General features: G+C 46.7%; 1 protein-coding gene across 10 annotated transcripts in view; it reads right to left on the bottom strand.

The window, feature by feature from the left end:
* Positions 1 to 2743: 2743 nt before the first annotated feature.
* Positions 2744 to 12828, bottom strand: part of TNRC6A (trinucleotide repeat containing adaptor 6A) — a 96415-nt gene continuing 86330 nt past the window's right edge. For 9 of the 10 annotated variants that reach the window (XM_044935786.2, XM_006071153.4, XM_044935784.2 and 6 more), the window contains 7 exons: positions 12419 to 12577; positions 11643 to 11783; positions 10206 to 10313; positions 8869 to 9090; positions 6987 to 7057; positions 6077 to 6216; positions 2744 to 5570 (listed from right to left, as the gene is read on the bottom strand). In XM_044935786.2, the coding sequence (XP_044791721.2) occupies positions 5195 to 5570; positions 6077 to 6216; positions 6987 to 7057; positions 8869 to 9090; positions 10206 to 10313; positions 11643 to 11783; positions 12419 to 12577 (1217 nt within the window). In that variant the 3' untranslated portion in view covers positions 2744 to 5194. Of the gene's footprint in view, positions 5571 to 6076; positions 6217 to 6411; positions 6540 to 6986; positions 7058 to 8868; positions 9091 to 10205; positions 10314 to 11642; positions 11784 to 12418; positions 12578 to 12828 lie in introns of those variants that run through there. The other variant, XR_003106561.3, reaches the window with a different exon arrangement.

Below are 12828 nucleotides of genomic sequence, written 5' to 3' on the forward strand. Positions count from 1 at the left end.
CTTAGGATGGCTATAGAGTTAACACTATAATTTTTTTTTAACTTTTTGTTGTCAATTTATTATTTACCCCTTTGCCAAAACCCAACGAGGCAGGCATTCATTTGGGGAGTTCTCTGGAGGCCTAGTGGTTAGGATTCCAGGCTGTCACTACTGTGGCCCAGGTTCAATCCCTGACAGAGATCCTGCAAGCTGCACAGGGAGGCCAGAAAAAAAAAAAAAAAAAAAGGAACAGAGTTTTTAAAAAGATCCTCTAAAACAGCCGAAGAATCAGTTTTACCTCTAGTACTTTTCTGAAGGCCAGAAATCAGGAACTCTAGGGCATTTGTCCAAAAGCAGTGTTAAAAATATCTGCTCCATCAAGAGAATGATTTGACGATCACTCCTTTAGTAAGACCTTAATTTACATTTCAGACGGAAAGTTTTCTTCGGATAGTTGTAGATTCACATACAGTTATAAAATAAATAACATAGAAGGGAATCCCCTGGTGGTCCAGTGGTTAGGACTCTGCACGTCTACTGCCGAGGGCCAGGGTCCCATCAAGGTTTTAAAACATGTCTGCAGTGGGGCTGGAGCATGGGGACTTCCTTCTAGTTCCCGGGCGATGCTAGCAGGCAGCCACAGTGGAGCAAGCGCTATCCCCACCTTTCTTTCTGCTGGTCTCCTGTGTTGTCCCCCTGGCTCACACTGATGCCCTCCCAGCCTGCAGGACTGATCCTGTCCCACGCCTGGCTGTTGCTTCACCGCCCTTAGGGCTCTCCTCAAATGCCACCTCAAGGGCATGGGTTTTATTCCAGCTGCCTAGGCCGTCAGTGGTCATGGTAGCACTTTTCAGCAGAGAAAGGGAACGCTGAGTCAAAGCCTCAGGGTGGGACCCAGTGGACGAGGCTGGGAGTTATCCTTGACCGCCTGTACACACCGCAGACATCCCCGAGGAGCAATTTCTAAAGTGTGGGTATTCCAAGAAATAAAAAAGCAAAAACATTTTTAAAAAAAGGGACTTCCCTGGCTGTCCAGTGGTTATGAGGCTGCTTCCACTGAAGGGGAGTGTGTGTTCAATTCCGGCTACAAAGATTCTGCCTGCTGTGTGGCACAGCCAAAAAATAAAAAAAAAATAAACAGGACTTTCCCTGGTGGTCCACTGGATAAGAATCCGCCTGCCAGTGCAGGGGGCCTGGGTTAGATCCCTGGTCTGGGAGATTCCACATGCTGTGGGCAACTAAGCCTATGGGTTGACCGCATGCTCTAGAGCCCACAGCCCTAAACAAAAGGTTCCGCAATGATAAGTCCCCTTCGGTGCAGCTAGAGAAAGCCCCTGCGCAGCCACAAAGACCCAGTGCAGTCAAAAATAAATAATATAAAATTTAAAAAGAGAAATAGGGACTTCCCTGGTGGTCAAGTGGCTAATACTCCGAGCTCCCAAAGGAGGGGGCCCCAGTTCAAACCCTGGTTGGAGAACTAGATCCCACATGCCTCAACTTAAAGTTCGTATGTGGCATCTAAAGATCCTGTGAGCTGCAACTAAGACCCAGTGCAGCCAAATAAAAATATAAACAAACATTTATAAAGTGTGGGTCCTCTGTGATGCTGTGCCCTTAACTCCTCTGCAAAGACTTCACATCTCTCCCTGAGCTTTGACAGGTTGTCTCCACCCAGAACTGAATCTATTTTTTGGTTTGTTTTTTGGATAGCTTACTTATGCCAGTAGCACTGATTTTTCAGAGTCATGACATCACCATCTTTTGTCAAAAAACTGACATAAGGAGTTGATTTTTAAAAACTATGAAATCTGAAAATTCAGGTGGTTCCGTGATATGGTGAAACTGAGCAGGAAGACCTAGTGGGGCTCCTGGGCACAAAAGTCTTTCTGTATCTCCTATTTCTTGTTTGCAGGAAATAGGCTTCCTTCAGCCTCCACAACCTTCCCTGGGTTCCAAACGGTTGTTAATCGGGGCAGGCGGAGGATGCAGAGATAATGGAGGAGTCGTCAAGAGACAATACTGCAGCCTTAGGGACAGGATCCTGGTTCCCTCTCAAAGGATACACAGGTGACTTTTGAACTGTTTGGCAGCTCAAGTGGGAAAAGTTAACAGTATGCTGTCCCCAAACAGGTAGACAGACCCCAGACTGGTTGGAATCAGAAAGTTGATGGGGCTGACTCCCAACTGTCTCATTACCAACCTCAGAAGAATATTCATGGGCTGATGACACCCTCTTTGACGCTTCTATAGTAAACTCCTCACTACCCGCTCTGGGTTGGGACACACATTCTTGAGGGTTATCCGCCCTCTGGGTTCCCCTTTGCCTGGCAAAGCAATCAAGTTGTCCTTTTCAATCGCACCCAAAACAGATTCAGTTTGGTACAGGACAAGAGTCTGGATTTTGGCCGCCAGTCCAGGCAAGCTGACCCCAGCGGATTACTGTCTTTGAGGAGAAGGCAGTGTTGGGCAGGCCCTCAGGGAGCAGCTCAGGATGTCTAGAGCCCAGGACATGTCAAAGGGAGGAGGAGCTGTGTAGCTCCTGGGAACTATATTTGGAAACACATGGCTGGATGTGTTAAAAGGTTTAGATCAACTCTAAGAGGCTGTTAGTGACTCAAGGTCACTGAGCCAGGGGACCGTCAAGGTCAGACTAATCAACTAGCCTAAGGTGTGGCCAGCTGAGAGAGATTAAGGAAGGTTTAGGAGGAACACAGTTGTCTAGGGACTAGAACTGTTAAAGACCAGGCAAACACCAAACCACGTCTTAATTTTTTAAATCAAACACTTTATTTCCACATAACAAGCGCAAAAAACTCCCAAACACTTTAACAATACAATTAACGCAGTTATGAAGTCAATTATATACTACTCAAAGCCCCAAAAGGTCAATCAGCTTAACGTTCCAAACATTTCCAGACGTGGTTTTTCAAAGCTACCTTTGGTTTTTGGAAAAACCAGTATGGAAGTCAATATACATTGAATGCATTGAACAACATTTGCTTATATTAAGGTGTCCAACAACATTAGCTTACACCTGGCAAGTTGGAGCATGATCTGAAGTCATACGCTGAAATACATACACAGGTTCTGCCCCCGCAGCTCCTGCGGTGAGGAGCGAGGGCCGTGAAGGGGGAAGAAAAAGGCCAGTCCAGGCTGTGGCATTTCTCGTTTTGTAACAGAGGTATGAGAGTTAACACTAAGAACACTGTCAAGTCATTAAGCTTCATGTTCCAAATGGTCTCTTGCTGAGGCTTGAGATGGGCACAAATGGTGGGGAAGATGAAGTCACAGGAGAGTTTTGAGCAACAAGATCCCAAAGATGCTCAGAGAGGGTAGGAAGGAGCAAGCAACAGTTTCCCATTGTTCTCACATTATTTCAGGGTGAAATTGTGAATAAGTTCGGATAAAATGTTCAAATATTTGCTTAGATTTTTTTTACTAGGTTGCTCTATGAGAACCCTCATACATAGCAACTTTGAAACTTTTGTTATAAAAAAGAGCGTACAAATAAATTCACAAAAAAGAGACAGTTAATGTTGAGCAGCCAAAAAGTCATGGTTTATTATATCTGAAGAAAGTTCATAATTCAAACACAACCAAACTGTACATTTTACAATCACATTCTATTTGTAAACAGTTAAAAGCCACTGACTTCTTTTGCATCTTAGGACACAAACAGTTAGAATCAAGGCAATGAAATGATGGCAAATTCTGTACTGTTAAAATTTTTACCCTTGTTTAGTCTCTCTTCTTTGACTAAGCAAGCATTATAATACCATTTGTGGGCAAAAAAAGGGGGGGGTGGGGAGAAAGAAATTTTAAAAATGGTGTATAACTCGTTAGTTTGCAACAACATTTAAAATTTTCTTTATACAACGAACAATTCTGTAAGCCCAATATCTTGGTTACAGTATGCATAGTTACTGATTTCGGCTTTAAGGTACAACAGTTAAACATTAACACAGTCACGAGAGAGCGGAAACAGAGAGAGCCACTTGATGGGATTACAAAAAATTATTACCTATTGATTATTAGCAAACCATCATCACTCACTAATAAAAAGATAGCATCTGAAAGCAGAATCTCAAACTCCAGCTTTAAGCATTTTTTTGTTTTTTTTTTTCTTTTCTTTTTTTTTTTTGGCAGAGAAAATTCTTAAACAGAGCAATATGTAGTATCAGTGCTAAAAGTTGGGGTTTTTCTCTTTTCCTATAAGAAACTACAAGGAGTTTTTTTTTTTTGTTTTTTTTTTTGTTTTTTTAAACTGGGGAACTGGTTTTCCTGAGAACCATGCTCTTTGATTTAGGACAGGAATAGAAAAACAAAAGAACATGGCCAAATGCTGCTCCTTTTTCCCAGAGATAGAAAGCATCTTTTAAATCATCCTCCATTTTTTTTTTTGTCTTTTAATTTTTTTTTAAATGATGGAAGAGTAAACATTTTTTTTTTCTCAAAAAACAAACAAAAAAATCTGTAAACAAGAAGGCTCAACGTGGGAACCTTCAAAACAAAATGGAAAGCCTATTCAAAGTGCAGGGCCCGTCCTGGGTGGCAGGTGGGCTGCAAGTCACAGCTGTGGCCACAGTTTTTCAAACTGCAGAGTGAAATTCTTTAGTTTTATAACATGAAAAAACTGGTGCAATACTTTCATTTATAGTCCTAAGTCAGTATCATAACTTGATCTTTTAAACTCCACGATACCACAACAAGGTAGGCAAACATCAAGGCATAGTAGAGAGCGCACACCTTAAGAACATCCTTGAGTAAACATTTGCACTGGGACAGCTGCCCTCCCCGTGCTGCCGAGTGGACGGGGAGAACACCCTTCAGTGCAAAGTTAAAAGCTCATACATTATCAGCCCAAAAAACGTGTTTGCAAAAAGAAGAGAAAAAGAATGAATGGGGGGAGGGGGAGGAAGGGGGGAAAAGAACTCAAAGGCTAAACATGATGAATATACACAAGTGAGCTCATTCTATACGGTTTAGCATGTATGGCGCTATTTGGGAGTGTAAATAGATAGATACCTTTTCACATTATAATATTGGCCTGCATGATTCAAGTATTCAAACTGATATGTTTCAGGGAAAACAAAGTGGAGAATGTGCAGAGAATAGCTGTTCCCACAGGTGGCCCCTGGCTGCAGGCGGCGAGCCCAACTTAGTGCTCCTTTCTTTCGCGGCTTGAGGTCGAAGTTCGTGAGTCTAGTCTACACTGTTACATGGACTCTCCACCCCCACCCAGGTGGTCAACAGAAAGAAAAGCATTAATGGGGGATGGGCTGCTAATTCCCCGGGGGTCGCTGCTGCTGGGAGGACCCCACAGGCTTGTGGAATAATGTGGGGTCCCCCAGAGGGAAGTGCCATGAAGGTCTCCACAGTTAGTTCCCGACAGCCCAGCACCATTCCAGTGATTGAGATCGGTCCGGCTGGAGAATGAGTGGGAACAGTCGAGGGAGCCCAGCCGGCTCTGGCTGGACCCGAGAGACTGCCAGCTGGGAGAAGGGGTCAGAGACTGACTTTGTGCAAAGAAACGACTGATCTCCTCTTCACTGGCAAACTCAGCAAGAATAGTAGTGTTCCCCAGTACACACCTGGAGGAGAGACACAAGCAGGCCTGGTGAAGACGGGGGCCAGCTGAGGGGTCTGAGCCAAAGTCAGGGGGGCATTCTGTCGCCGTGGAGGGGGAAAAGGAGAGGGCAGGGCATAGCAAGGGTCCCTCCCGCCAGCCCGCATCCGCCCTGGAGGCCACACGTGGTGGGGCACAGTGCCCAGGGCTCTCCAGACCCAGACGTGCCACCCAGCTCTGCTGAGGCATCAAGATCACATCCTGCCTCCTAACTGGCAATTTAAGGGACTTTCTAGGGCCACTTTGATCTGGGGTGATGTGCTCCCTTCTGAACACTGCCCTTGGAGCCAAAACACAGGAGGCTGCAGCTGTTCTGAGATGCTCACTGCGGGGCCACATGTGCCGGCCCAGGGGTGGTGCGCAGGGTCACCAGAGGTGCTTCCAGCCACCCGAGGGGGCCCTAACAGAAGGATTCCGAACCTGCGACCCCAGGGGCATTTTCCAGGCGCCTGCGCAGAATGGGCAACTTACATGTGCAGAGACTTTTGTGCCTTCACTACCTCTTCTTTTGAACTGTAACGGACCAAAGCGTTTCCATGTGGGAGGTTCAGGTGGAATGTTATCAGTGGGCCATGCTGCATGCACAGAGTACGCAGAGTTGAGCCATCAATCTAGGAAACAGAGCCGGGGAGCTGCCAGTTAGACGCACCGCCGCGAGGACCATCCGGGAGGTGGTCCCAGGCTGGGACTCTGGTTCTCTCTCTTGCCCAAGGTCCTTCACTCCTGGTGCCACTCTGCACTGGGACTCACTGCTGTCATGGGGCACAGCGCCTCCCTCCCCACCTCCACTGGTCCCAGAGCCATACCTCTGTGGCCTCTAGACTCCTGGATATTCCCCAGATCCCCAATTCCTTAGTTAGCCATTGCCCCTGCTGTGGCTTCAGGTCTTCTCTCTTCCCTGCCCTGAGGACAGGATTCATCAAGGCACTGCTCCCTGGGGAGGAGGGGGGTGGGCTCTTAACACCCAGCCTCCAGAGGAGGGGGTCATCCAGGGACTAAGAAAATGTTCTCATCTAAACGGGCAGACACGGTTTCTCAAAATGTGGCACAAAGACCACCTGCGTTAAACTAATCTGAACGCCCTTACAGAAATGCAGACCCCCGGGCCTAGCCCAGGTCTGCTACATGAGGGTCTGCGGGGTGAGATTTAGGACTCTGGTTTTGATTGGCTCCTGTGCATTTCATAGCATAAGAACCGCAGGATCAGACCAGCAGCCTGCCTGAGGTATCCGCAGACCATTCTCTGCCAGCCCTGACATCTGTTTAGCCCACTGAGCAGGCCTGTGCAGTCCTCCTCTCAGACTTACATCAGCATGGAAGCCTTTGCTTCCATGGGACCTGGAACCAGGACACCATCAACCAGGATACCTGATGCTCTTACCTGAGGTGTAAGGTTTTTTAGAACAAGCCAATTTGTTATTCTCCCTGAGCTGCTCTCACCCCAGCTGGAACCTAAACAAGGAAGAAAAAGGACAAGTCAGCCTTCTAAGACTGTGGCCTGAATGACTGTTCTGGACAACACAGCCCAGTTACACTGGAGGGATTCAGAAAGATCACCTGAGCTCAGGGCATCCGTTTCCTTCCTTCTTACCTGTGTTTCTCCTGGGGTATTTTCCCCACAGGCTAGGATGCCACCTCACTCCAGCTCTGACCAGCAGCTAATTCCTGGGGCACATGGCTTGGGCTCTGGGGGTGAAGGGCTCAGAGGGCTGCCAGCTCATCACGGTGGGAGAGGGAACCACAGGCCAGATGTCTTTGGGCTCTTCCCATTTATAAAGCTAAACCTATTCCCTATTTGGGAAATAGCCTAGCTTCACGATCATCTCAGGTACTGGATGACTTTGCATGCAGGTCCCACAGGGTGCGAAGTTAGAGGGGATTTAAGAGTCTGCCAATCGTCCAGACATTCCTTGTTTAGCCTGGGCTACCACAGGGGCTCTGCACTGGCTTTCCTGTCTGGCCCCAAGGCATCATCTCCCTCTCCCAGCAGCTTCAAGACATGATCCAGTCACTCCTGTCTAAAGCTGTTCGAGAGAGCCTCATAAACCCTTTAGAAGATGGCTGCATGCCACAGCTCAAGGCACTCAGCACTCCCTGAACACCGCCCCCCAACCCTTGCCAAGCTCTGATTTCAACAGGAAACCCTGTGTTTTCCCAGGTCTCCGCGCCCTGGCCTACACGGCCCCCTCTGCTGACGTGGCTGACTCACACAGGCTTCCCGATCCCACCCGACTCCATCGACCCTCCTGAGGGTCAGGGGTCCTCAGCCACATTTATGATGCCCCTCATCATGCACCGCCAGGCAGTGAGCTGGCACCCAGAAGATGCCTGTGGCCTAAAAGAATCGCTCACACATTACACCAAGCTAATTTGGATTTAGTAACTTGGAACAGACTCAAGTGTTCTTTTCACATAATTAAAACCTTCCCTCTAAGGAAACATTTTAAGTTTTATTTCAACCAATCACTGGTCTAAAGATTGGAAATTATTATTAATGAGGTTTCACTACAATTTTCAGCCTGGAGATGAGAAAACTTCGTGCACTTGGGGACAGGGGAGCAGATGAGCCATGAGCTGTGTTTGTGGCTGCGTGTGCAGTGTACGCTGGGGGAGGCGGCGGGGACGCGACCCAGTACAAGTCCCGTGTTTGTCGCTTACAGAAGGAGCAGGGGGGGTGGGAACCACTTGTCCCAGGGTTCCTAGGACAGTCCGGTTTAGGCCTGCATGGTTAATTAACAGCACCTCCTTTCACTCTGAAACGCCCTTGTTTATTCAATAAAATTTCTGATGATCCTAAATACAGGCCAAGCTTTCACCCCAAAACAGGCCCCTTAAAGGCCCAGATGGGCTGTCCCCGCTGACCCCAGGTTTATCAGACGATACTTCTCCGTGTGACATGGTGTCACCACAAGTCTGCCACGTGCAGGAAGTTACTACACCGAATGAGATGAGCTCTTGAGCAGCTTCTGAAAGGAGGGGTCCCCATTCTATTAACTTCATTGCTGACTGGTGTGTGTTTCTGGGGAAACCTAAATAACGTGGGCAAAATTTAAAGTAAAATTTAACACTCTCCAAAGCACGGCGGAAGACAGTAACGAACTACGAGTCTTGCACTGTGTTACCTTCTAACCCTATTCACAGAGGACAATGCAACAGTCTCCTAGACTGGTGGTACTCTCTAGACTCTAGGCCTCTAGACTGGTGGTACTGCTGCTGTTCAGTCAGTGAACCACAAGAAACCACCTTCTTGCATGTCGTCTTACCTGGGGTATACCTGGCGTCAGAATTTCCCCATCCTCCACCTACTCGAAGGGGAGAATTATCCCACGAAGACAAGGGTGGCTTCTGACCAGTCAGTCCCGGAGGTGGGCGGGACGGAGCAGTGATGTTTTTAGGTGGCAGAGGGACCTTCCACAGCTCATGAGCCAGAGAGGTGTTTGTAACTGAACCAGGGGACCATGTCAATTTGGAATCACTATTTCTGGCTACTCGAAGGAGAAAAACAAAAAGGGGGAGAAGGGAGAGAAATGCTTTCAGAAGAGACAAAATTTAAGTAATGACAGTACCCATTCTCCCAATAAAAGCAGATCAGACAAAAATAAACTTTAAAAAGGAACCTGCTCCCTTGCCTCAAAACAGACTGTTTGTCTCAGACCTGTGAGACCCTTAGTCCAGCTAACACAACACACTGAACACTGCTTTGAACTGCTTCAAAGAGCAAGTGGGAACTCCACACCGTAACAGTCATAAGGAGTCCCTCAGGACCGATACTCAGACCACTGGATTTTAGCATTTCATTATTCACTCATGAAAAAAGTAGACCCGACTCAGGGAGTCCTCACAGCAGACATTCACAGGGGACACTCTGTACCCAGCGCTGGTCTGCTGGGCTCGTGGCGTACTTCTCCTTCTGATCCTCACGCACTCTCTACTGAGGTTCAGAGAGGGTAAGCAATTTGCCTATGGGTCCAGTGCACAGCCAGGAACACAGGGAACTAAGTAAAACGAATGCTAAAATAGGCGGAGGAGCAGAAGCCAACAGAAAACCTTTTTAACTTCTGTCACCGTCAACTATTTTTCCTACCTGATCATAAGGAGCTTGTCTTTAAAGCCAGCAGACTCAAAGTGTGATGGAAGACTGCTCACAACCCAGTTTATTACTGGCTTGTGACAGTATGAGAAATTTAGAGTGAGCGTTTGTAAACTCTGAGAGCAACCTGACACTACCCCCAAGGCTGTACTCATTTTTCTAGCACTTTCAAGTTTGGGTTTACTGTATTTCACAAAAGAGATCAGTCTGCAAAGGACTGGACATTAAAAAAAAGGTCCTTCACTACAGATAGTCGAGAACTACTGCTTTGAACTAAATTACATTTAATCTCAGATGAGAGTGGCTATTCAGTGAAACCTGATTATTTTAATAAATGACGACTAAATACGACAAATTTTAAAAGGGGGCAAATAGTGTTAAAAATATCATCCCAAGCTCAGAAATATACTTCCCTAGCTCCCTGAAAAGACGACTCTGGATTAAAATAAGAGGGAAACCCAACAGCCCCGGCCCAGGCTCGGACGGGGAGCGCGCGGGGACAAGGCCCACCTGCAGTGCTTTGTGCTGTGCTGCTGAGGGGAGCGTTGTAGTTGGAGGCACGAATGGATGACCAGGCACTAGTTGAAGGCAGCGTGGTGTTCAAGGATGAGGATGACCCTGCACAAGGAAGAGCCCAGCGAACCATTCACTAGAGCGGGAGACCAGGCATACTGAGACACAAAAGCATTCAGAGAACCTGCAACTTAAGCGTATGCCACAGGCGTGTTCAGGCCTCAGGCACGGTGCCCACGATGGCAGTTTCCTTCTTGCCTCCACCTTGGCTCAGAAGAGGTCCCTCTCCCACCCGTCTCCTTGTACATGTCTGTGAGACTATACCCCAACAGTGCGATTGGCAAGAGGCAACACCGCCTTGCTTCTCAGTAGCAGGCTCCATCTGAGTCCCTGGCCTGTCTCTGAGCTCATGCCTGCTTGCTGGGCAGCTCACCAAGGCGCCCTGGCACCGGCACCACTAGTGGGCCAGGCCTTTGTTCCTCCCCACTGCGCCCCACGTGCTCCAGAACCTAGCCTCTCTTCCTATTACTGCAAATCCCCTTGATGGCTACTCTAGTTTAGCTCCAGACCTGACCATTCTGTGAATCTCTGCAATAGTTCCTGCTGCTGGATCCTTTAACTACAGGCGTGAGCGCTCACTGCCCACGTTCTCCTGTGAAAGCAGTGGTTGCAGGTGGCTCCACACACGGCTGTCAGCTAATTCAGCCACTTCAGAATGGCAAGGGTTCTTATCTCACCACAGTGACACGGCGAACATCTGTCAACAAACTATGTATTTAATAGAAAGTGTGGACTGTTTGACATTTTCTTTATTACAAACTGTGTAAAGGGACCGTGTTGAGGATGTATGTTACAAAGATCTGTCCTCCTTCACTCTGCTCACCTTTCCTCTATTGTGTGTGCACGTGGCATTCCTGTACATGGTGAGAAATAACCCTGTGATAAGGGAGGAGGAGGATTTTATGTGATAATCCATCGCAAAGCGCATCGGGATGCATGGACCCTTAAATTGCTCTTATTTTCACTCTGAGAGACCAAGAAAGCCAAATGCTTCTCCAGAGGAAAGTTCTTTAATATCCAGAGTGTGAAAACAAATAATAATACAACATCTTTCATAAGAAAGAGCCATTTCTTAATAACTACAATATGGCAACTTGTTATAAAATAGTTATATACTAATATAGTTATTAGAAAGCAAATGTCTGTTGGTTCTTTAAGTTAATATACGTGTTCACCCTATCAAGTGATAATAAATCCCCATCAATTAAAAAGTGGTTACGAGTTACCTATGGTAATCAAGAATTCTGTTATCACTGCCAGAAGCCCCTTGGATGTCAGGGGTTGTGTTGTGCTGGAGTGACTCTTGCTGCTCAGTTTCATGTCTACCTTGAGCCCTGCACCATTCAGAACCCTAAGTTGTACCCGTCTACATACCACTGTTCCTGTCCCTGAGGTGGTCAACTTCCCGCACAGTATTAATTGAAAGATTGTTTATGACACTGCCAGGAGTGACGTAAGGGTCAGTTTCAGGGTCAATGTTTGGATAACCTTTCCATGGTTCACCAGGGCGAAATTCTGGAAATAAAAACTTCAAATTAGTTCAGGCTTAATCATCTAAAAATCCACTATTAACTATCCCAAAGTTTTATTCCTAAAGTTTATGCAATTCTCAAATATTTCCCAATATTCTCAAATTATTTTCCAACACCCTAACAGGCTGATTTAATATCACAACTAATATAAGCTGTTATTAATGAGTAACTTGCCAATTTTTGCCTGAAGTAATTTCTCTGGGTTTATATATTTTTAAAAGTGTATTTTAAAGTGCTTTATTACAATCACAAAGCTACAGCAACTTGGACTGGACAAAGCAGGCTGTAAATGCATTTCTGGTGATTCCTCAATAGATGGGAATGCTGTCATGTCAGTCCCCAGACAGCTGGAGAAGAACAATGAACACAGGTTTCTATCACGCTTCGTGCTGGACTAATCAACCCCACCTTCACAGCATACAGGCACCGGTAACAGGCCAGGTCACTCAGCAGCCCAAACCCGACGCTCAACTTCTCATTCGCCATTTCTGTGCTCTCCCCCACCCTCTGTACAAGTCAGTCCAATCAAACAGAACTGGGGCCAAATCATTTGTATGTCCAGAGGTACTGAAATCTTAATGGAAACAAACTCTCACAAAAGAAGATGCCAGCATTTACCTGGTGGCCAATTAACACTGCTAGAGCCGTTAGGCGATTTGGCACGTGGCCAGCCATCTCCTATTGAACCTGGAGGACTGGCTGGTGAAGTACTGCTGTTCATAAAGTCATAGGGAACAAATGGAGACTCTTCCAGCCTGAAACCACTTGAAATAGCACCTAAAAAAGAGAAAATGGAAGGGAAGTGTGAGCAAAATATACCATCACATTTATTTCTTGTAGTTTGTCAAATACAGTAAGAAAACCTTTTATTAGATCTGTGGGTTCCAAACTGTGTTCTGTAGATTAGGTGAAGAGGTCAGGAGGAAAAAAAAGCCCTGCGCTTTCTTCAAGACCTCAATCACCTCTCTCCGATGGGGTCCTGGTCCTCAGTGACAGTGTATTCATTGACAGAAAAGCTGGAGGACAGA

This window comes from Bubalus bubalis, chromosome 24, assembly GCF_019923935.1.
Source record: "Bubalus bubalis isolate 160015118507 breed Murrah chromosome 24, NDDB_SH_1, whole genome shotgun sequence".
NCBI lineage: Eukaryota > Metazoa > Chordata > Mammalia > Artiodactyla > Bovidae > Bubalus > Bubalus bubalis.